The following is a 25,723-nucleotide window of genomic DNA, read 5'->3' on the forward strand; positions in this document are numbered from 1 at the left end:
TAGCCTGTTTTCCTGCTTAGCCTGTTTTCCTGCTTAGCCTGTTTTCCTGCTTAGCCTGTTTTCCTGCTTAGCCTGTTTGCCTGCTTAGCCTGTTTGCCTGCTTAGCCTTTTTCCCTGCTTAGCCTTTTTCCCTGCTTAGCCTGTGTTCCCTGCTTAGCCTGTGTTCCCTGCTTAGCCTGTTTTCCCTGCTTAGCCTGTTTTGCCTGCTTAGCCTGTTTTGCCTGCTTAGCCTGTTTTGCCTGCTTAGCCTGTTTTGCCTGCTTAGCCTGTTTTGCCTGCTTAGCCTGTTCTGCCTGCTTAGCCTGTAATGCCTGCTTAGCCTGTAATGCCTGCTTAGCCTGCAATGCCTGCTTAGCCTATTATGCCTGCTTATCCTGCGGTGCCTGCTTAGCCTGTTATGCCTGCTTAGCCTGTAATGCCTGCTTAGCCTTTTTCCCTGCTTAGCCTGTTTCCCTGCTTAGCCTGTTTCCCTGCTTAGCCTGTTTCCCTGCTTAGCCTGTAATGCCTGTTTTACTGTTATGCCTGCTTGCCTGTTATGCCTGCTTAGCCTGTTATGCCTGGTTAGCCTGTAGTGCCTGCTTAGCCTTTTATGCCTGCTTTGGTTTATGTTTTTCTGCTGTGCCCATCTCCATATGTCCGGGGCTGGTCTGGACAGCACGTGACCTTGCTTGTTGAAATAACACTGGGGTTGTGCTGTCTTTCTGGGCTGAACCGTCCCTCCCCCCCCCCTTTCCCCCCCGACATGTGCCTAGCAGGGCTTCAGGGTTAAGATGGCGCCCTTTATTTCCAACACACCTTGGGGAATAGACCCCTTTCCGCCCCCATAGTACATCGCTGGCAGGAAGTGTTTCTCGTTGCTCTGTTCTTTGAAGGAGCCTTAGAGTTTGCCCCACTTGAGTCATCTCGGCAAACAATAGAAAGTGCGGTGTTCACTTCACATTTTAATCATGCAAACGCCTTCTTGGCTGTTTGATGAAAGATGTGCCCACGGTACAAAGCGGCGCCGCAGATCGACTCTGGGCCATCCAAGGTGCCGCTCGCTCACAGCTCGTCTCACAGACGGACACTGGCTCTCGACTGCGACCCGCGCCCTTCAAAGCCTGGTTGTTGCCTTTTGCTCCTTTTCGGGGTGTCCCCAGTTCTTTGTGTAGAAGGCTCCTTCCTTGTGTGCCGTCTCATGAGTTTAGGCCCAGGGATCCCTTTTGATGACCACTCCCAGCTTCTGCCGTAAGTCCAAGGGTGCACATTTCAAAACTATTTCTGAGTCTCCCGCGTTCTTTTCCGCGTAATGTATTGCACATACATGTCTGATTGTCTGTTATAGTGCTACCAGTTGGGATCTTGTTTTCTCTTTATCTACCTACCCTGATCCCAACGTGGTTTATGGGTAATACTGCTGTAAGTCCAAGGGTGTCGCTGTTTCACCTCCCTGGCCGCTATGGCCTCGAATGAGTTCTCTTTGTTTCTGCATCACAGTCCAAAGAGGGATTGTTTAGAAAACAATTCAAGACCTGAGTATTTTTATTAATTGAGAGCTCTGTTGGGGTCTCTTTCCTGACCCCAGCGCTGGGATGCCTGTTTGGCAGCTCTGCGCTGCATACGTTTATTTTTTTAATTTTATTATTATTTCTTTATTTTTGTCCTCATTAACCTCGGATTACCTTCCATGACACCTCCATCCGAGTCCACCCTTTTTTCGTGCCGCGAGAGAAAGGTTCTGATAGTTGCCGTACTTATCAAAGACCAATTGCACTTCCAATAGCCATTCTCCCTATCCTGCAACTCTCCCAACCAAAAGCCATCGTTCCGGCCCCGAACCTCCAGGGGAGATGCAAAAGATATGTGGAGTGGCGTGTGCATTGTACCGAGGTCTGCTTTTTAGGCATAATCCTTGGACCACCCTTCCTACCTCTCCAACCACTCCGTTAGCGGACGCTAAAAAGCATACCTTCTCCCATCTAGGGAGATTGCATCCAGACTTAGCACATATCTCAAAGCTGATTTCCACTCTATATAAGTAGGAGGGGTTGGACTAGTCCATTTTTTCCACAACTCTCTTCGAGCCAGCAACATGGCATAAAAAAATAGTTTTTGATCATCTCTAACCAGCTCGTTGTCCACCCCAAAAATTACTAGGAGAGGGTTTACCTGAATCTGTTCTTTCAAAATTTCAGCCAAGGCACTGCACACCTCTCCCCAAAATACCTGAATCATTGGACACCCCCAGAACATATGCAAGTCATTCGCCAACTTCAGGCCGCATTTCCACGCCATCTCTCCTCTGTTCCCAACCTTTGACACTCTATCTGGAGTCCAGTATACTCTATAGATAGAAAAAAGGTGATTTCTCTTTAAATAGGCCGCTTTGATCGGTTTATAAAGAGTAGTAAAGGATGCCTGCCATGGCAAGTCAGCCCGCCATAGATCTTGTGGTTGAGTAAACTCCCCCTCCAACTCTTCCTTCATCCGCCAGTGCCAATACGATGTTTCCTCCTTCTTAGAGTCATCCAATTTCAATTTCAATTTCAAATAATCTTTATTCGGTTATTAAAAATAGCCATAAAAGATACATATTACACAATCGGGCCTTATAAAACACAATATTCCATACATTAATAAATAATTCATGTTAAAACAAACAATTTAAAAAGCAGGCATTCCCTGTCTTCCTTAAGCTGCAGAGCTATACACTTAATCTCTACTCCTTTCTTAATTTTCATTCCTTTATTACTGCTCATTTATAGTGCCATCGACCCCAATTACTCCTCTCCCCTAGTTTTCCTCAGCTTGACTGCCAGGCGCAAAAAATGTACCATGCTGAACAATGTAAAAGGCTCAGCAGCGAGCTTCAGAAACAGGAGGGCTACTTTGGCCTGTTCAAAATTTGCACGTTTAAGTAATGTTTTTAAAAACAATGAGCGTGGGTAAGAATAGTAGGGGCACAATAAAACAAAGTGCAGGGTGTCTTGCGGAGATCTAAGATCGCAGCCGCAACACCCTTTTGTGCTTATGTCATGTACACAACCTGCCGGGACGGCCAAAATATGGTGTAGCAAGTCTAATCTAAATCTAGACATTAAGTATCTATCGTGTCTATTGTACATTTTTGCTAAATAAAATTCCATGCCCGGCTGAGTTTTGATGAGCTGGTGTGATCTTACTGTACTTTTAGACCCCTCTTTTACGTCTCTAGTCCTAGCCAAGTACTGCCTGCAGGCTTTCTTTATGCTGCCCTTATCATTTTTGGCCAATGTGCTTGGCTCGTTAAAGAACTTTTCATAACCCAGCCTGGTCAGAACATCCCTTACGTATCTTAGCCATGGTATTTTAATCCACTTATCCCCTTTCATACAATCCTGTATAATTGATCTACTCAGGGTGGCCTCTGGGTTAGTCCATATTTTTACCCAACAGGAAATAGGGTTAGCTGCAACGTGATCCGTAAGGTGATCCATACCCAGTTCCTCGTGGGCAACATACGAGGAGACGCTTATGGGGACTTGCAGAAGCCTTTTTAGGAATTTATCTTCTTCTTTTTGAATATTCCCCATATCACGAAAGCCCCAAACCTCGCTCCCATAGAGGATCTTTGAGCAGCAAACAGAGCTATATAACTGGGTGATTTTGTGCGGGGACCAGCGACCAAGTCTTGTTGCGAAATTCATAATGGATCCCACAGCACTCGGGAACTGACTACATTTCAGGCTTACCAGGGGTTTGAAGCTCAGTTCTTGGTCAAAGACAATCCCTAAGTAATTAAAAGTTTTTACTTTTTCCAATGTATGGGTGTCTATTGAGAAGCTATAGTTCTTAACCGGTTTTTTGCCTACTTCCATGACATACGACTTGGATAAATTGGGCACTAAATCTAGGTCCGCCATAAACCTGACAAATCCATTTATAAGCAACTGCAGGCTCCTTCCTGTGCGGGCCAGAAGTACCGCATCATCTGCGTAAAGGAGGACTGGTATGCTTCTCCTACCTATACAAGGGCAGTCTGCGTCCAGCCCCCCCAGTGCTTTGTCTAGCCCATTTACATATAATGTGAATAAAAAAGGGGCCAGGATACAGCCTTGCCGCACCCCTCCCCGACAGTGAAACTCCTCCGTCAGGTCGCCCTCATCTGTAAACCTCACCCGTGCCGTAGTTTCAAAATGGAGTGATTGGAGTATTCGTAACAGTCCCTGATCTATGCCCATCTCAGCCAGCATCTCCCACAGCTTCCTTCTGCTTACGCAGTCAAAGGCTGCTGAGAGGTCCATAAATGCTAAGTACACAGTGCCTTCCCTGGCCAGAGTGTATTTGGCCACTAGATGGTAGAGGTTAAGGCACTGGTCTGATGTTGAACGCCCACTCCTAAACCCATACTGGAGATCTGTAATGATGTTATATTCTTTAGCCCAATCCAAAAGACGATTAAGAATGACTCTCCCCATAATTTTCGCCGTAACATCTATAAGGGATATTGGGCGATAACATTGGGGGTCATTTCTATTCCCCTTTTTGAAAATTGGAACAATGACTGCCGTGGACCATGATCTCGGCATGCCCTCCCGACAGGCAGCATTTAGTACCCTAGCCAGTATTGGTGCCCACAATTCCACCTGGCTTTTGAACAGGTCTGGTGGTATCCCATCAGGTCCAGGCGCTTTTCTTAACGTCAGGCCTTCTATACCGAGTTTCACTTCTCCCACCGTGAATGGTGTACACTCGCCCTCGGTTAATTCCAGAGTTTGAGTCATCCAAAATCATCATTCCTTCAAGTTCGTTCACTCCTCATATCCTATTTTCTGATACCTGAACCCAACTTCGAATCTGAAGATACTTGAACCTTGACCCTTCATAATTTGTTTTGTTTTGAAAACTCTCCCAAGAAATCATCAGAATTCCCTCTAATAAATCCTCCCCCTTTCCAGTCCAGCCTTTCTTATTGCCCCAGCTAGTGTGTCCTTCGTCCATTCCGGTGATCCGGGAGAGTTCCAAATAGGAGCCATATGACTATAATACTTCCATTGCAATCTCCTTCTGATCCGATACCAGGTTTCTGCCGCTCCTCTTCAAATCTTCAGTCTAACGTTTTTGAAATATCTGGGATCTGCATACTTCATCATAAATCCCGAAGCCCCTCCTCCTATATCTTTTAGCAGTCCCGTAAACAGCTTCCCAATTTCTGAATCTGAAGGCCTATCTAAAAGCATCCTATTATTCTTTTTTTTTTTTTTTTTTTTTTTTAAAAACCTTTATTTGTGCAGAGTAAAAGAACAAATACGGGCCTACAACCATCAGGCCGGCCACAATACGGTTGAGCACAGAGGCAAACAATACATTCCCTGTGCGGCAAGGTCAAGATTAGCAACGATTCAAGATTCATACACTGGAGGGATCCTTGACACCGGGGGAAGGAGAAGTGAAGGTTAATTTTAAGGTTTTCAAAAAAAAAATTTTTTATCGAGAATAAAGTCAGTAAAGGATAGAAACAAGGAGATTCGAGTCCGCAAGTCGGCTTCATACACTGGAGAGCAGCAGCATCATTAGAACAGCCATAGAAAATCTCATACAGTAAGGCGATGCAATTAGATAACAGGATCATCACAGTAGTAAATACGCACCCCCTAAAAGCCGCCCCCACTCAATCCACCCCACACCCGGACCCCGAATCGAAACAAGTATAGCGCAGAGACATGAAAGAAAGAGGCCCATAGAACTAAGAAGAAACAGTAAATTACCCCCCCACCCTACACCAATGCGGAGGCTATGGCCTACCCCCCCCCCAGCATAGTGCCTGTCGCCCAATGAACCCGAAATATAGACAAGAGAGAAAGTAGGAATAGAGTAAAGAAACTAAGAGAAGAAAGAAGAAAGGAGGCGGGGAGGAGCCCACGTATCCTCAGGAGCGCCCGACACCACCGGCCAACCAAGCCTCCACACACTGAAACCCCACTACACCCGAAGGCGGTCGTGGGAAGATAGCATGTAACACCACGGAAATGAAGGCAGACAGATCGCGACGAGTGCGCACAACATAAGTAGACAATTCCAGTCCCAGTCCAGCCCGGCCGTGAAGCCATGATGATAGAAAGTAATCTAGCCCTGGCCCGATCGCGGGCGTACGATTAGACCCGCCCCCTCTTGAATGCCCCCCATCCCGAACAGACAAAGACAATATGGCCACTTGGGAGAAGATGGAGAAGTAGAGTCACAAAATGGCCGCCGATCATCTATGGAGGTCCCCTTGCACACCATATAAAATCCAGACCTGGCTTGTAAAGTACATGAGTTCCACATAAAAGGAGTCATAGGCCACCGTGAACGGTTCCTCGAGGTCGCCAGGTGTAGTTCAGCTGGAAACTCCTGCGGGCACGGTGAGGCAGGCAACAACAAAGCAGGCAGCAATGACCAGGGAAACAAAGTATCTGCCATTGAGCAGGAGAGCGATTGACCCCGAGCGCCGGGAAAGCCAAATGCAGACACCAGTGTAGCACCGTTATACCCAGTCGTTGCTTCCCCGCAGGAGGGCCACAGCACTGGCAGACTCACGTCTTGTTGATCACAAACGGGGCGCTCACGGCCCGCAGCAGACAGTGTAGAGTCGAACCGCTCACTCAGCGTTTGCAAGCCGACACACAATTGCAGACGAAAGTCCCGCAGGGCAGCCAGAACGGAGCCGTATGTCAGCGGAGGCTGCGTCCCCCCAACGGTAGCAATCCGGGACGGCACTGGGGAGCTGGAGTCTGGTAGAGGGAGGGCGAAGCGGGCAGCGGGCGAGACCGGAGCATCACCCCCCAGCAGCGAGCAGGCAATCAGCGCCATGTTTTACCGTTGAACGGTACCGTGGCCAGGGGGGGGGATCGTGACAAGGAGGCAATTCCCAACAGGTCTGCGCCGCAACAGGTGAAAGCCAGCAGTCTCTTCCCCTCCCTCGGGCGCTCTTTGCAGCCGACTAGACCATAGAAGAAGGGGGTCTGCAGCCTTCCACGGCGTGGTCCACAGAGCGGGGTAGGAGACCCGCCACACCGGGGCTTACCCTCTGGCTCCAGCCCGTCAGATGCAGGGTACAGGAGGTGTCCGGGCGTCTCTCTCCCGGCTCTTCTGGCGACCGTACGTGGCGTGTGGCGGGATCGGGACCTCGGGCTCAGATTTGCACCAGCGGGTCCGGTGACTGCGACGCTTCCAGGGGGCCGGCCGAGGCCACAGTAGAGCAAGGGTCCAGGGCGGGGAACAAAGGCACCAAAAACTCCGGCATCCGGGCGGGCTAAGACTTCGGGAAAGCGGCGGCGCAGTCAGCGCGTCGTCGCACGCGTTGCACCTCGAAAATCGGCAAGGATAGGAATCAGGATGATAGTCCGAGGCCAAGGGCCGACGGAGCCGGGCGCTCAAGCGACTGCTCCGGTCGCCATCTTGGCTCCTCCCATCCTATTATTCTTGAGCTGAAATTCCCATGCATATAGTTGTAAGTCTGGAAAAGTCAGGCCCCCTTTCTCCCTCCTCCTCCGCGGCTTTTTCCACGATATTCGGGGTCCTTTTGCTGCCCAGATAAAGGAGACAATCTTACCCTGCAATTTCGCAAGCCCCGCTTCTTTAAACGGCAGAGGTATAGCGTTAAAAAGAAAAGTCAATCTTGGTCATAGAATAATTTTCACTATTACTCTACCAAAGATGGTCAGGGGTAGGTGTCATTAGATCGCATATTTCTTTTTTCACCCTATTGAAGTTAGTTTCTGCTAGCTTATTGATACCGTGAGTCCCTCTCACTCCCAGATACCTCATTTCAGTTGTGGTTTTTTCCACCCCTTCATCTAAGTTCCATGCCATTATCTCAGATTTACCCCTATTTATCTCGTACCCAGATACTGTCCCGAATTCTTCTGCGATTTTTACTACACGCTTCATTGTCTTCCCAAGGTCAGCCGTATATATCAGAAGGTCATCGGCATATAGTGCCAATTTCTTAACCCATTCGTTGCATTGAAAAGGGATTATCCCCGGCTCTGCCCTCAATTCTTTTGCCAATGGTTCCATATATAAATTGAATAATAGTGGGGATAACGGACACCCCTGTCTTGTCCCTCTCCTAATGGCAAATGCTGATGTTAATACTCCATTCACCAAAATTCTTGCCTTTCGTGACCTGTAGAAACCCGAAATTATTCAGCAAAATCTGTCACCTACATTAGCAGTTTCCATGACAGATGCCAGAAAAGCCCAGTTCACGCGATCAAATGCCTTGGTGGCATCCAAGGCTATAACCGCTAAAGGTGCATCATTTGTAACCGCCAAATGTATTGCCCCAATCAGGGAGTAAGTTAACTCATGTAGTGCCCTTCCTTACATAAAGCCTTTCTGGTCCTCGTGTAACAAATCTCCCATCCGGCCCTTGAGTCTGTCTGCTAGAATTTTCGAGAACATCTTGCAGCCACAGTTTAAAAGCGACACTGGCCTATGCGAGCCGCATCTATTCTTGCTCTTGCCTGGTTTTAGAATTAGAGAGCTTGTAGCCTCTGACCAGGATTCTGGTTGGGATATCCCTTGCGTAAATAGGTCAATAAATAACCTAGTCAGGATTGGGATCAACTATAGTCGGTAATAAATTCCTAGGCAATCAAATAAGGATGAATATCACAATAAATGTATTTTTCAAAAACAGAAAACATGAATTATCTAATAAAGCACAGTGTACCACTTAATGATAATAAAAAAGCTTTTTTTCTTTATTATAAAGAACTAATCCTTTTTATAAGAAACATTAAATCATCAATAGTCAAGAGTTAAAACAGGAAAACATTTTTCCAATACAGCAAATAAAACAATCTAATATTCTCTGGTTATTTCCTAAATTATTGAAATCAACCACCATATAATTTTAGTGTAATAACCACAAAAGAAAAGATACATGTACAGTAAAACAATATAGATCAACGAATCATTAAAATGCAATGCGGCAGTGGGTCGTCTTCGACGCGCGTTTCGGCGCACTAGCGCCTTCGTCAGGAAAGCCACACAATTTTCTGATAACTGAGGAATAAACACTTGTGTTTATAAGAAATTCTATTAAAGATATGTATAATCGCTTATAATAGCGTAATTATTTGCCGATCATCCTGGTTTTGAGGAAGTCTTCCAGAATCAGAAGAGAATGTAGAGGCGCGCCCTTTCTTTACCATGGTCTTTCATCATTAGACTTAGACCGAAGACCAGAATTAATACCTCTGCTTTATCAATTTAAGATAAAAGTATCACAAATTTATGTCATATCCATTGACATTGTAGTTAGACAACATTGGTCTTTTTCGCCTCCTCATCGGTTCCTTCTATAAATATAAGCCTCATATGCCAATGATGATCGGCAAATAATTACGCTATTATAAGCGATTATACATATCTTTAATAGAATTTCTTATAAACACAAGTGCTCGAAGCAATCGTCAGGCGCCTTCCCTCATCACCAGCGGATAGGGATTCTAAAAAGACCGATCAATCAGCCAAAAAGGTCTTTTCATCTGGAAGCATGGCTCTTAAATCGACTAATGCCACTTGCTTATTGGGGCGCTACGTTCATGCCCTGATGGACTCGATGAAGCTATTAGCCCCAAAGCTGCCTGAAGAAGAGAAGGCCTCTTTTATGGAGGTTGTTACGGACACTGAAGCTGCCGGAAGGCAGGTTATTCAGTCGGGTCTAGACACGGCTGATTCTGTGGCTAGAATTATGGGGTCTTCGATAGCCACTAGGAGGCAAGCTTGGCTTCGTTCTTCCGGCTTCTCTGCGGATGTTCAGGCCACGTTAGTTGACTTGCCTTTTGATGGAGATAAACTGTTTGGGGAGAAAGCCGATTCCGCCTTACAGAGGTTTAAAGAAAGCAGGGTTACTGCGAATTCTTTGGGTTTACAGACTCCGGCTAAGGGATTTGGCTTCAGAAAGTATAGAGGATTTGGGAGGTCTTCATTTCGTACCTTTCCCGTCAACCTCAACAACAGCAACAACAGCAGCAGCAGAATCCTCTCTCTAGGTCATATAGAGGAAGACCAAGGGGCCGGAGAGGTTCTGGCCGCAACCCATCTTCATCTTCTGCCTTCTCTGCTCCCAGTGAAGCTTCAGGGAAGCAGCCCTAGATCCCCCATCCTAGATCATGTGAGACCTGTGGGGGGTCGGGTGTCCCACTTTCTGCGAGGTTGGAAATCGGTCACAACGGACCTTTGGGTTTTAAACCTTGTGGAGAATGGGTACGCCCTTCCCTTTCGGGAGTTTCCTCCCCCTTACCCTCCTTGCCAGGGTTTTTGCTCAGAGGACCATCTGCTTCTTCTGCAAAAGGAGGTTCTCGCTTTGCTTCAAAAGGGTGCGATAGAGGTGGTTCCAGAGCAGGAAAGGGCTCAGGGGTGCTACACCCGGTATTTCCTGATTCTCAAGAAGGACGGCAGATTGCGTCCAATCCTGGACCTCAGAGTCTTGAATTTTTACCTGAAACAGGAGAAATTCAAGATGCTGACCCTGGCTCAGGTTCTTCAAGCGTTGCAGCAAGGAGACTAGATGGTGTCGCTCGACTTGCAGGATGCGTATTTCCACATCCCAATCCTGAAGTCGCACAGGAAGTATCTCCGTTTTACGGTTGGGTCGCAACACTACCAGTTTGCGGTCCTCCCATTTGGTCTTACTACCGCACCGCAAGTCTTCACAAAGGTGATGGCAGTGGTGGCTGCTCATCTCAGGAGGTCGGGGATTCCGGTCTTCCCCTACCCGGACGACTGGCTTCTGAAAGCATGGTCTCCAGAGATGGTGCAGCATCATCTGCATGTAACATCTCAACTGTTATTCGACTTGGGTTTTTCAATCAATGTGCCCAAATCTCACCTGGTGCCCTCTCAGCGCAACCTGTTCATAGGAGCAGTACTGGACACTATTGTGTCGAGCATTTCCTCCTCCGCAAAGAATTCTCAACATTCAGGAGATGATCCCTTTATTCCACAATGAAGCGGTTGTTCCAGTTCTTAAGGTCCTTCGTCTGCTCGGTCTGTTCGCCTCCTGCATTCTGTTGGTCAACCATGCACGCTGGCACATGAGGGTACTCCAGTGGTGCCTCCGCAGGCAGTGATATCAGCACAGCGGAGATCTCAGGGAGTCGATCAGGATCTCCAGAGAAGCTGCAGCGGATCTGTCTTGGTGGAGTGTGGAGGGCAATCTGTCTCAAGGAAAGCCCTTTCATCTTCCTCCTTCGGTGGCCACAGTGATAACAGATGCCTCCACTCTAGGGTGGGGTGCTCATCTGGGGGATCTGGAGATCAAGAGTCTTTGGTCTCCAGAGGAAAGATTGTCTCATATCAATCTTCTGGAATTGCGGGCGATACGTTTGGCGCTCAAGGCCTTTCTCCCTTCCCTTCACGGTCAGTCGGTTCAAGTCCTGACGGACAACACTACAGTGATGTGGTATGTCAACAAGCAGGGAGGAGTAGGGTCGTATCGTCTCTGCAGAGAAGCGTTACGGCTCTGGTCCTGGGTTTAGGATCATCAGATTTACTTGATGGCGAATCATCTGGCCGGGGTGCTGAACATTCGTGCAGATAGTCTCAGTCGGCAGTTCTCCGCCGACCACGAGTGGAGGCTTCATCCGGAGGTGGTTCGTCACGTCTTTCGGATGTGGGGGACTCCTCGGATAGACCTATTTGCCACCCGCGAGAACGCGCATTGACCGTCATTCTGCAGTCTCCAGTTTCCGTTGCAGGGGACGTTGGGGGACGCGTTTCAGTTGAGTTGGAGTTCACATCTCCTTTACGCATTTCCTCCCATACCCTTGATTCCTCGGGTTCTGAGGAAAATTCGCCAAGACCGGGCCCAAGTTATATTGATCGCCCCGGATTGGCCAAGAAGGGTGTGGTATACAGATCTACTTCACCTTTCATCGCACTCTCCACTCCGTCTCCCTTTCAGGGCAGACCTCCTCTCGCAGCCGCAGGGGCAGGTTCTGCACCCCCACCTCCAGACCCTGCACCTTCATGCCTGGAGATTGAACGGGGCACCCTGAGTTCTTTCTCTCTCCCGCCGGGTGTGGTGGATGTTATTTTATCGGCCAGGCGACACTCCACCAAGTCTGTTTACTCATACAGGTGGTCTAAGTTTGTTAAATGGTGTGGAGAGAGATCCATTGACCCTTAAAAAGCCCATCTTTCTGATGTGCTTCAGTTTGCTCTTTCCTTGGCTCAGCAGGGCTGTGCTGTGACCACCTCCTCATCCTTCCAAGGAGGAGGAAAGACTTCACCGATTGGACCCAAAAAGAGCTGTGAGCTTTTATTTGGACTGAACGAAGGACTTTCGTTTGGACGATCAGCTCTACGCGGACTATGTTGGACAATCTAAAGTCAAAGCGGTGCACAAGCGCACTCTGTCCAGATGGATCATCCTAGCCATCAAGATCTGCTACGCCCTTGCTGGTAAGGTTCCTCCTGAGGGTATTAGGGCTCATTCAACTAGGGCCAAATCGTCTACCTCTGCTTGAGCCAGGGGTGTTCTGGTGGCAGACATTTGTAAAGCCGCGACTTGGGCCTCCCTCCATACTTTCGCAAAGCATTATTGCTTAGACTCTGAGATGAGGAGGGAGGGCCATTTTGCGCGCTCTGTCTTGCAGGACTTTTTGGTATAGGAAGGTGGACACCCTCCTCCGGGAGTGGGACAGCTGTGGGAATCTATTCACAAGGTGAGGAATCCACTGGCAGATGTATCCATCAGAAGAACAAGTTACATACCTTCGGTAACGCTTTTTCTGGTGGATACAATATCTGCCTGTGGATTCCTCACTGGCCCACCCGCCTCCACGTTGTCCTGCTTTGTATACCTTAAAGGATGCCTTGCTTGACATGTTGTTTTATCTGGTACACTTATAGGAAATGCTGTTGTTCCTTAGCGTTCCTTTTTGTATGTGTACTATGTATATTTGTTCAAATGTTGTATACTGTGAATACTTTGAATCTGTTGTCGGTCCACCTGTTCGCCTCGGATGCACGAAAAAATGGGTGGAACTGACGTCATCACGTTGACGTGGTTCTCTTATTGCTCCGGTGACGTCATACGGAGTCGCGAGCGGAGCCGAGGTATTATGACGTCCATGTCGACGTAGAGAGCTGGGGAAAAATGTTCAGTGTAATGCTGGCTCAGGGGATATTCAAAAGGTGAGGAATCCACAGGCAGATATTGTATCCACCAGAAAAAGCGTTACCGAAGGTAAGTAACTTGTTCAACAGGCCCAGTGCCTCACATTCAGACAGAGGCTCCATTAATGCTCAGACACGGACAGAAACTCGATACCTACTCACAGACGCAGGGAGGCTGGTTACTCCTCAGACTGACAGCGGTTTGGTTACTTCTTAGGCAGGCAGAAGTTTGATTCCTTCTCACACACATAAAGAGGCTCGTTGACATCTTCTCACACACAGACAAAGGCTTAAAATATTCCTCCTATACTTTACTCCTCCTTCAGTTACACAGCTGCAGGCTTGGTTACTGCTTCTCGTACATAAATACAGGGCCGAATCACAAAGGGCATCCGTATTCGTGGCAGAGGCCCAGCAAACGTGCTACGGGGCCCGCACTCGTGGCAGTGGACCCGCAGTCATGGTAGGGCACCAGCACCTGTGACAGGGCCCCACAGTTGCGGTAGGGTGCCCGCAGTCATGGTAAGGGACTCACACTCGTAGCCGAGGCCCCCAGTTGTGGTGGGGGGCCCGCACTCATGGAGTAACTCATTGCAGAGATCCCGCCATAAGTGCGGGGCCCCTGGCATGAGTCTGGGGCCCCCCGCCACGACTCCAGGGCCTGCACCATGAGTGCGGAGGCCCTTTGTGAATCGCGCCCACAGTTTCACTACATCCTCTCTTGCACACAGAACAGCCCACATACTCCTTTTATTAAACACAGCAGATTTCTACCAGCTCTTGCTCTGCCTAAACTCTGCGTTCTCTCGTTGCAGCTTTACGTCTTCTCGTCCGTCAGCAAGATGGGGATGGCAGCGACCATAGGTGAGCACTTCTCCTTCATTGAAGATGTGAATTGAGGGTGAAGACCTTGGACCGCATGTACAGATTGAGGAACCATGAGTAGCACAGGCCCACATATAGAGACTGAGGAACCATGAGTAGCACAGGCCCGCACGTACAGGCTGAGGAACCATGAGTAGCATAGGCCCGCACGTACAGGCTGAGGAACCATGAGTAGCATAGGCCCACATGTACAGGCTGAGGAACCATGAGTAGCATAGGCCCGCACGTACAGGCTGAGGAACCATGAGTAGCATAGGCCCACATGTACAGGCTGAGGAACCATGAGTAGCATAGGCCCGCACGTACAGGCTGAGGAACCATGAGTAGCATAGGCCCACATGTAGAGACTGAGGAACCATGAGTAGCATAGGCCCGCACGTACAGGCTGAGGAACCATGAGTAGCATAGGCCCACATGTAGAGACTGAGGAACCATGAGTAGCATAGGCCTGCATGTACAGGCTGAGGAACCATGAGTAGCACAGGCCCGCACGTACAGGCTGAGGAACCATTAGTAGCACAGGCCTGCACGTACAGGCTGAGGAACCATGAGTAGCACAGGCCCGCACGTACAGGCTGAGGAACCATGAGTAGCACAGGCCTGCATGTACAGGCTGAGGAACCATGAGTAGCACAGGCCTGCACGTACAGGCTGAGGAACCATGAGTAGCACAGGCCTGCACGTACAGGCTGAGGAACCATTAGTAGCACAGGCCCGCATGTACAGACTGAGGAACCGTGTGTAGCACAGGCCCGCATGTACAGGCTGAGAAACCATGAGTAGCATATGCCCACATGTACAGGCTGAGTAACCATGAGTAGCACAGGCCCGCACGTACAGGCTGAGGAACCATGAGTAGCACAGGCCTGCATGTACAGGCTGAGGAACCATGAGTAGCACAGCCCCACATGTAGAGACTGAGGAACCATGAGTAGCATAGGCCCGCATGTACAGGCCCACATGTACAGGCTGAGGAACCATGAGTATCATAGGCCTGCACGTACAGGCTGAGGAACCATGAGTAGCATATGCCCACATGTACAGGCTGAGGAACCATGAGTATCATAGGCCCGCACGTACAGGCTGAGGAACCATGAGTAGCATAGGCCCGCATGTACAGGCTGAGGAACCATGAGTAGCATAGGCCCGCACGTACAGGCTGAGGAACCATGAGTAGCATATGCCCACATGTACAGGCTGAGGAACCATGAGTAGCATAGGCCCGCACGTACAGGCTGAGGAACCATGAGTAGCATAGGCCCGCATATAGAGACTGAGGAACCATGAGTAGCATAGGCCCGCACGTACAGGCTGAGGAACCATGAGTAGCACAGGCCCGCACGTACAGGCTGAGGAACCATGAGTAGCACAGGCCTGCACGTACAGGCTGAGGAACCATGAGTAGCACAGGCCTGCACGTACAGGCTGAGGAACCATGAGTAGCACAGGCCTGCACGTACAGGCTGAGGAACCATGAGTAGCACAGGCCCGCATGTACAGGCTGAGGAACCATGAGTAGCACAGGCCTGCACGTACAGGCTGAGGAACCATGAGTAGCATATGCCCACATGTACAGGCTGAGGAACCATGAGTATCATAGGCCCGCACGTACAGGCTGAGGAACCATGAGTAGCATAGGCCCGCACGTACAGGCTGAGGAACCATGAGTAGCATAGGCCCGCACGTACAGGCTGAGGAACCATGAGTAGCATAGGCCCGCATGTACAGGCCCACATGTAGAGACTGAGGAACCATGAGTAGCATAGGCCCGCACGTACAGGCTGAGGAACCATGAGTAGCATAGGCCCACATGTACAGGCTGAGGAACCATGAGTATCATAGGCCCGCACGTACAGGCTGAGGAACCATGAGTAGCATAGGCCCACATGTAGAGACTGAGGAACCATGAGTAGCATAGGCCCGCACGTACTGGCTGAGGAACCATGAGTAGCATAGGCCCACATGTACAGGCTGAGGAACCATGAGTAGCATAGGCCCGCATGTACAGGCCCAGGTACCATGAGTAGCACAGGCCCGCACGTACAGGCTGAGGAACCATGAGTAGCACAGGCCCACATGTACAGGCCCAGGTACCATGAGTAGCACAGGCCCACATGTACAGGCTGAGGAACCATGAGTAGCACAGGCCCGCACGTACAGGCTGAGGAACCATGAGTAGCATAGGCCCGCACGTACAGGCTGAGGAACCATGAGTAGCATAGGCCCGCACGTACAGGCTGAGGAACCATGAGTAGCATAGGCCCACATGTACAGGCTGAGGAACCATGAGTAGCACAGGCCCGCACGTACAGGCTGAGGAACCATGAGTAGCATAGGCCCGCACGTACAGGCTGAGGAACCATGAGTAGCATAGGCCCACATGTACAGGCCCACATGTAGAGACTGAGGAACCATGAGTAGCACAGGCCCCCATGTACAGGCCCACATGTAGAGACTGAGGAACCATGAGTAGCACAGGCCCGCACGTACAGGCTGAGGAACCATGAGTAGCATAGGCCCACATGTACAGGCTGAGGAACCATGAGTAGCATAGGCCCGCACGTACAGGCTGAGGAACCATGAGTAGCACAGGCCCGCATGTACAGGCTAAGGTACCATGAGTAGCACAGGCCCGCATGTACAGGCCCAGGTACCATGAGTAGCACAGGCCCGCATGTACAGGTCCGCATGTACAGGCTGAGGAACCGTGAGTAGCACAGGCCCGCATGTACAGACTGAGGAACCATGAGTAGCACAGGCCCCCATGTGCAGGCTGAGGAACCATGAGTAGCACAGGCCCCCATGTGCAGACTGAGGAACCATGAGTAGCACAGGCCCACATGTACAGGCTGAGTAACCATGAGTAGCATAGGCCCACATGTACAGGCTGAGTAACCATGAGTAGCACAGGCCCGCACGTACAGGCTGAGGAACCATGAGTAGCATATGCCCACATGTACAGGCTGAGGAACCATGAGTAGCACAGGCCCGCATGTACAGGCCCAGGTACCATGAGTAGCACAGGCCCGCATGTACAGGCCCGCATGTACAGGCTGAGGTACCATGAGTAGCACAGGCCCGCATGTAGAGACTGAGGAACCATGAGTAGCACAGGCCCGCACGTACAGGCTGAGGAACCATGAGTAGCACAGGCCCGCATGTAGAGACTGAGGAACCATGAGTAGCACAGGCCTGCATGTACAGGCTGAGGAACCATGAGTAGCACAGGCCCCCATGTAGAGACTGAGGAACCATGAGTAGCACAGGCCCGCACGTACAGGCTGAGGAACCATGAGTAGCACAGGCCTGCATGTACAGGCTGAGGAACCATGAGTAGCACAGGCCCGCACGTACAGGCTGAGGAACCATGAGTAGCACAGGCCCGCATGTGCAGGCTGAGGAACCATAAGTAGCACAGGCCTGCATGTACAGGCTGAGGAACCATGAGTAGCACAGGCCCGCATATACAGGCCCGCATGTACAGGCTGAGGAACCATGAGTAGCACAGGCCCCCATGTACAGGCCCGCATGTACAGGCTGAGGAACCATGAGTAGCACAGGCCCGCACGTACAGGCTGAGGAACCATGAGTAGCATAGGCCCACATGTACAGGCTGAGGAACCATGAGTAGCATAGGCCCGCACGTACAGGCTGAGGAACCATGAGTAGCACAGGCCCGCATGTACAGGCTAAGGTACCATGAGTAGCACAGGCCCGCATGTACAGGCCCAGGTACCATGAGTAGCACAGGCCCGCATGTACAGGTCCGCACGTACAGGCTGAGGAACCATGAGTAGCACAGGCCTGCATGTACAGGCTGAGGAACCGTGAGTAGCACAGGCCTGCATGTACAGGCTGAGGAACCATGAGTAGCATAGGCCCGCACGTACAGGCTGAGGTACCATGAGTAGCATAGGCCCGCATGTACAGGCCCACATGTAGAGACTGAGGAACCATGAGTAGCACAGGCCCGCATGTACAGGCTGAGGAACCATGAGTAGCACAGGCCCGCACGTACAGGCTGAGGAACCATGAGTAGCACAGGCCTGCACGTACAGGCTGAGGAACCATGAGTAGCACAGGCCCGCATGCACAGGCTGAGGAACTATGAGTAGCATAGGCCCGCATGTACAGGCCCCCATGTGCAGGCTGAGGAACTATAAGTAGCACAGGCCCGCATGTACAGGCTCACATGTACAGGCTGAGGAACTATAAGTAGCACAGGCACGCATGTGCAGGCTGAGGAACCATGAGTAGCACAGGCCCGCATATACAGGCCCGCATGTACAGGCTGAGGAACCATGAGTAGCACAGGCCCGCATGTGCAGGCTGAGGAACTATAAGTAGCACAGGCCCGCATGTACAGGCCCGCATGTACAGGCTGAGGAACTATAAGTAGCACAGGCCCGCATGTGCAGGCTGAAGAACCATGAGTAACACAGGCCCGCATGTGCAGGCTGAGGAACCATGAGTAGCACAGGCCCGCATGCACAGGCTGAGGAACTATGAGTAGCACAGGCCCCCATGTGCAGGCTGAGGAACTATAAGTAGCACAGGCCCGCATGTACAGGCTCACATGTACAGGCTGAGGAACTATAAGTAGCACAGGCACGCATGTGCAGGCTGAGGAACCATGAGTAACACAGGCCCGCATGTGCAGGCTGAGAAACCATGAGTAGCACAGACCTGCATGTACAGGCTGAGGAACCATGAGTAGCACAGGCCCGCATATACAGGCCCGCATGTACAGGCTGAGGAACCATGAGTAGCACAGGCCCGCATGTGCAGGCTGAGGAACTATAAGTAGCACAGGCCCGCATGTACAGGCCCGCATGTACAGGCTGAGGAACTATAAGTAGCACAGGCCCGCATGTGCAGGCTGAGGAACCATAAGTAGCACAGGCCTGCATGTACAGGTCCGCATGTACAGGCTGAGGAACTATAAGTAGCACAGGCCCGCATGTGCAGGCTGAGGAACCATGAGTAGCACAGGCCTGCATGTACAGGCTGAGGAACCATGAGTAGCACAGGCCTGCATGTACAGGTCCGCATGTACAGGCTGAGGAACCATGAGTAGCATATGCCCACATGTACAGGCCCACATGTACAGGCTGAGTAACCATGAGTAGCACAGGCCCGCACGTACAGGCTGAGGAACCATGAGTAGCATATGCCCACACGTACAGGCTGAGGAACCATGAGTAGCACAGGCCCGCATGTACAGGCCCAGGTACCATGAGTAGCACAGGCCCGCATGTACAGGTCCGCATGTACAGGCTGAGGTACCATGAGTAGCACAGGCCTGCATGTACAGGCTGAGGAACCATGAGTAGCACAGCCCCACATGTAGAGACTGAGGAACCATGAGTAGCACAGGCCCGCACGTACAGACTGAGGAACCATGAGTAGCACAGGCCCGCACGTACAGACTGAGGAACCATGAGTAGCACAGGCCCGCATGTACAGGCTGAGGAACCATGAGTAGCACAGGCCTGCATGTACAGGCTGAGGAACCATGAGTAGCACAGGCCTGCATGTACAGGCTGAGGAACCATGAGTAGCACAGGCCCGCACGTACAGGCTGAGGAACCATGAGTAGCACAGGCCCGCATGTGCAGGCTGAGGAACCATAAGTAGCACAGGCCTGCATGTACAGGCTGAGGAACCATGAGTAGCACAGGCCCGCATATACAGGCCCGCATGTACAGGCTGAGGAACCATGAGTAGCACAGGCCCCCATGTACAGGCCCACATGTACAGGCTGAGGAACCATGAGTAGCATAGGCCCGCACGTACAGGCTGAGGAACCATGAGTAGCACAGGCCCGCATGTACAGGCTAAGGTACCATGAGTAGCACAGGCCCGCATGTACAGGCTGAGGAACCATGAGTAGCACAGGCCCGCATGTACAGGTCCGCATGTACAGGCTGAGGAACCGTGAGTAGCACAGGCCCGCATGTACAGACTGAGGAACCATGAGTAGCACAGGCCTGCATGTACAGGCTGAGGAACCATGAGTAGCACAGGCCCGCATGTACAGGCCCGCATGTACAGGCTGAGGAACCATGAGTAGCACAGGCCCCCATGTACAGGCCCGCATGTACAGGCTGAGGAACCATGAGTAGCACAGGCCCGCACGTACAGGCTGAGGAACCATGAGTAGCATAGGCCCACATGTACAGGCTGAGGAACCATGAGTAGCATAGGCCCGCACGTACAGGCTGAGGAACCATGAGTAGCACAGGCCTGCATGTACAGGCTGAGGAACCATGAGTAGCACAGGCCCGCACGTACAGGCTGAGGAACCATGAGTAGCACAGGCCTGCACGTACAGGCTGAGGAACCATGAGTAGCACAGGCCCGCATGCACAGGCTGAGGAACTATGAGTAGCATAGGCCCGCATGTACAGGCCCCCATGTGCAGGCTGAGGAACTATAAGTAGCACAGGCCCGCATGTACAGGCTCACATGTAGAGGCTGAGGAACTATAAGTAGCACAGGCACGCATGTGCAGGCTGAGGAACCATGAGTAGCACAGGCCCGCATATACAGGCCCGCATGTACAGGCTGAGGAACCATGAGTAGCACAGGCCCGCATGTGCAGGCTGAGGAACTATAAGTAGCACAGGCCCGCATGTACAGGCCCGCATGTACAGGCTGAGGAACTATAAGTAGCACAGGCCCGCATGTGCAGGCTGAAGAACCATGAGTAGCACAGGCCCGCATATACAGGCCCGCATGTACAGGCTGAGGAACCATAAGTAGCACAGGCCTGCATGTACAGGTCCGCATGTACAGGCTGAGGAACCATGAGTAGCACAGGCCTGCACGTACAGGCTGAGGAACCATGAGTAGCACAGGCCCGCATGCACAGGCTGAGGAACTATGAGTAGCACAGGCCCCCATGTGCAGGCTGAGGAACTATAAGTAGCACAGGCCCGCATGTACAGGCTCACATGTACAGGCTGAGGAACTATAAGTAGCACAGGCACGCATGTGCAGGCTGAGGAACCATGAGTAACACAGGCCCGCATGTGCAGGCTGAGAAACCATGAGTAGCACAGGCCCGCATATACAGGCTGAGGAACCATGAGTAGCACAGGCCCGCATGTGCAGGCTGAGGAACTATAAGTAGCACAGGCCCGCATGTACAGGCCCGCATGTACAGGCTGAGGAACTATAAGTAGCACAGGCCCGCATGTGCAGGCTGAGGAACCATAAGTAGCACAGGCCTGCATGTACAGGTCCGCATGTGCAGGCTGAGGAACCATGAGTAGCACAGGCCTGCATGTACAGGCTGAGGAACCATGAGTAGCATATGCCCACATGTACAGGCCCACATGTACAGGCTGAGTAACCATGAGTAGCACAGGCCCGCACGTACAGGCTGAGGAACCATGAGTAGCATATGCCCACACGTACAGGCTGAGGAACCATGAGTAGCACAGGCCCGCATGTACAGGCCCAGGTACCATGAGTAGCACAGGCCCGCATGTACAGGTCCGCATGTACAGGCTGAGGTACCATGAGTAGCACAGGCCCGCATGTACAGGCTGAGGAACCATGAGTAGCACAGGCCCGCACGTACAGACTGAGGAACCATGAGTAGCACAGGCCCGCACGTACAGACTGAGGAACCATGAGTAGCACAGGCCTGCATGTACAGGCTGAGGAACCATGAGTAGCACAGGCCCGCACGTACAGGCTGAGGAACCATGAGTAGCACAGGCCTGCATGTACAGGCTGAGGAACCATGAGTAGCACAGGCCCGCACGTACAGGCTGAGGAACCATGAGTAGCACAGGCCCGCATGTGCAGGCTGAGGAACCATAAGTAGCACAGGCCTGCATGTACAGGCTGAGGAACCATGAGTAGCATAGGCCCACATGTACAGGCTGAGGAACCATGAGTAGCACAGGCCCGCATATACAGGCCCGCATGTACAGGCTGAGGAACCATGAGTAGCACAGGCCCCCATGTACAGGCCCGCATGTACAGGCTGAGGAACCATGAGTAGCACAGGCCCGCACGTACAGGCTGAGGAACCATGAGTAGCATAGGCCCACATGTACAGGCTGAGGAACCATGAGTAGCATAGGCCCGCACGTACAGGCTGAGGAACCATGAGTAGCACAGGCCCGCATGTACAGGCTAAGGTACCATGAGTAGCACAGGCCCGCATGTACAGGCCCAGGTACCATGAGTAGCACAGGCCCGCATGTACAGGCCCGCACGTACAGGCTGAGGAACCATGAGTAGCACAGGCCTGCATGTACAGGCTGAGGAACCATGAGTAGCACAGGCCCGCACGTACTGGCTGAGGAACCATGAGTAGCACAGGCCTGCATGTACAGGCTGAGGAACCATGAGTAGCACAGGCCCGCACGTACAGGCTGAGGAACCATGAGTAGCACAGGCCTGCATGTACAGGCTGAGGAACCATAAGTAGCACAGGCCCGCACGTACAGGCTGAGGAACCATGAGTAGCACAGGCCCGCACGTACAGGCTGAGGAACCATGAGTAGCACAGGCCTGCATGTACAGGCTGAGGAACCATGAGTAGCACAGGCCCGCACGTACAGGCTGAGGAACCATGAGTAGCACAGGCCTGCACGTACAGGCTGAGGAACCATGAGTAGCACAGGCCCGCATGTACAGGCTGAGGAACCATGAGTAGCACAGGCCCGCACGTACAGGCTGAGGAACCATGAGTAGCACAGGCCTGCACGTACAGGCTGAGGAACCATGAGTAGCACAGGCCCGCACGTACAGGCTGAGGAACTATGAGTAGCACAGGCCCCCATGTGCAGGCTGAGGAACTATAAGTAGCACAGGCCCGCATGTACAGGCTCACATGTACAGGCTGAGGAACTATAAGTAGCACAGGCACGCATGTACAGGCTGAGAAACCATGAGTAGCACAGACCTGCATGTACAGGCTGAGGAACCATGAGTAGCACAGGCCCGCATATACAGGCCCGCATGTACAGGCTGAGGAACCATGAGTAGCACAGGCCCGCATGTGCAGGCTGAGGAACTATAAGTAGCACAGGCCCGCATGTACAGGCTGAGGAACTATAAGTAGCACAGGCCCGCATGTGCAGGCTGAAGAACCATGAGTAACACAGGCCCGCATGTGCAGGCTGAGGAACCATAAGTAGCACAGGCCTGCATGTGCAGGCTGAGGAACCATAAGTAGCACAGGCCTGCATATACAGGCCCGCATGTACAGGCTGAGGAACCATGAGTAGCACAGGCCCCCATGTACAGGCTGAGGAACCATGAGTAGCACAGGCCTGCATGTACAGGCTGAGGAACCATGAGTAGCACAGGCCAGCATGTACAGGCTGAGGAACCATGAGTAGCACAGGCCCGCATATACAGGCTGAGGAACCAGGAGTAGCACATGCCCGCATGTACAGGCTGAGGAACCATGAGTAGCACAGGCCCGCATGTACAGGCTGAGGAACCATGAGTAGCACAGGCCAGCATGTACAGGCTGAGGAACCATGAGTAGCACAGGCCCGCATATACAGGCCCGCATGTACAGGCTGAGGAACCATGAGTAGCACAGGCCCCCATGTACAGGCCCGCATGTACAGGCTGAGGAACCATGAGTAGCATAGGCCCGCACGTACAGGCTGAGGAACCATGAGTAGCACAGGCCCGCATATACAGGCCCGCATGTACAGGCTGAGGAACCATGAGTAGCACAGGCCCCCATGTACAGGCTGAGGAACCATGAGTAGCATAGGCCCGCACGTACAGGCTGAGGAACCATGAGTAGCACAGGCCCGCATGTACAGGCTGAGGAACCATGAGTAGCACAGACCTGCATGTACAGACTGAGGAACCATGAGTAGCACAGGCCCGCATATACAGGCCCGCATGTACAGGCTGAGGAACCATGAGTAGCACAGGCCCCCATGTACAGGCTGAGGAACCATGAGTAGCACAGGCCCCCATGTACAGGCTGAGGAACCATGAGTAGCACAGGCCCGCATGTACAGGCTGAGGAACCATGAGTAGCACAGGCCCGCATGTACAGGCTGAGGAACCAGGAGTAGCACATGCCCGCATGTACAGGCTGAGGAACCATGAGTAGCACAGGCCCGCATGTACAGGCTGAGGAACCATGAGTAGCACAGGCCCGCATGTACAGGCTGAGGAACCATGAGTAGCACAGACCTGCATGTACAGACTGAGGAACCATGAGTAGCACAGGCCCGCATGTACAGGCTGAGGAACCAGGAGTAGCACAGGCCAGCATGTACAGGCTGAGGAACCATGAGTAGCACAGGCCCGCATATACAGGCCCGCATGTACAGGCTGAGGAACCATGAGTAGCACAGGCCCCCATGTACAGGCCCGCATGTACAGGCTGAGGAACCATGAGTAGCACAGGCCCGCATGTACAGGCTGAGGAGCCATGAGTAGCACAGGCCCGCATGTACAGGCTGAGGAACCAGGAGTAGCATAGGCCCGCATGTACAGGCTGAGGAACCAGGAGTAGCATAGGCCCGCCTGTACAGGCTAAGGTACCATGAGTAGCACAGGCCCGCATGTACAGGCTGAGTAACCATGAGTAGCACAGGCCTGCATGTACAGGCTGAGGAACCATGAGTAGCACAGGCCTGCATGTACAGGCCCACATGTACAGGCTGAGTAACCATGAGTAGCACAGGCCCGCATGTACAGGCTGAGGAACCATGAGTAGCACAGGCCCGCATATCTGCTTCTAACATGGGGCACATTTTGTGTTATCGGAAACACTAAATAAGAAAAAAGGAGTAGAGCAGTGATGGCCCTCGGTCAGCCGCACTGGAGTTAGTGTCTAATAAATCAATTACTAGTGCTCAGCCCTTGTGGTTTCACTGCCTGGACACCACTACATATGTACAAGAAAGTTTGATTAAGCCGGAACACCTGAAGTATTTGTTATACAATCTTAATCTCAAAGTACAGATTAAGTCACAAACAAATCGGGTGTTGATTGATGGCGTTGGATGATCGCATGTTGATTGATGGCGTTGGATGATCGCGTGTTGATTGATGGCGTTGGATGATCGCGTGTTGATTGGCGTTGGATGATCGTGTGTTGATTGATGGTGTTGGATGATCTTGTGTTGATTGATGTTGTTGGTTGATCGTGTGTTGATTGATGGCGTTGGATGATCATGTGTTGATTGATGGTGTTGGTTGATCGTGTGTTGATTGATGGCGTTGGATGATCCCATGTTGATTGATGGCGTTGGCTGATCGCATGTTGATTGATGGCGTTGGATGATCGCGTGTTAATTGATGGCATTGGATGATCGCGTGTTGATTGGCGTTGGATGATCGCGTGTTGATTGGTGTTGGATGATCGTGTGTTGATTGATGGTGTTGGATGATCTTGTGTTGATTGATGTTGTTGGTTGATCGTGTGTTGATTGATGGCGTTGGATGATCATGTGTTGATTGATGGTGTTGGTTGATCGTGTGTTGATTGATGGCGTTGGATGATCGCATGTTGATTGATGGGATTGGATGATCGCGTGTTGATTGATTGATGGCGTTGGATGATCGCGTGTTGATTGATGGCGTTGGATGACCGCGTGTTGATTGATTTATGGCACTGGATGATCGCGTGTTGATTTATGGCGTTGGATGATCGCGTGTTGATTGATTGATGGCGTTGGATGATCACTTGTTGATTGATGGC

The 25,723-nt window shown here is 51.6% G+C and overlaps 1 protein-coding gene across 1 annotated transcript in view; it reads left to right on the forward strand.

Moving 5' to 3' along the window:
* The window catches only part of SLC37A1 (solute carrier family 37 member 1), a 271,365-nt gene that overhangs the window by 209,689 nt on the left and 35,953 nt on the right, over positions 1-25,723 (forward strand). Inside the window, exon 15 of the mRNA XM_085620751.1 lies at positions 13,950-13,998. Within this exon, the coding sequence (XP_085476877.1) occupies positions 13,950-13,998 (49 nt within the window). The remainder of the gene's footprint in view (positions 1-13,949; positions 13,999-25,723) is intronic.

Source organism: Triturus cristatus, chromosome 8 (assembly GCF_964204655.1).
Source record: "Triturus cristatus chromosome 8, aTriCri1.1, whole genome shotgun sequence".
Lineage (NCBI taxonomy): Eukaryota > Metazoa > Chordata > Amphibia > Caudata > Salamandridae > Triturus > Triturus cristatus.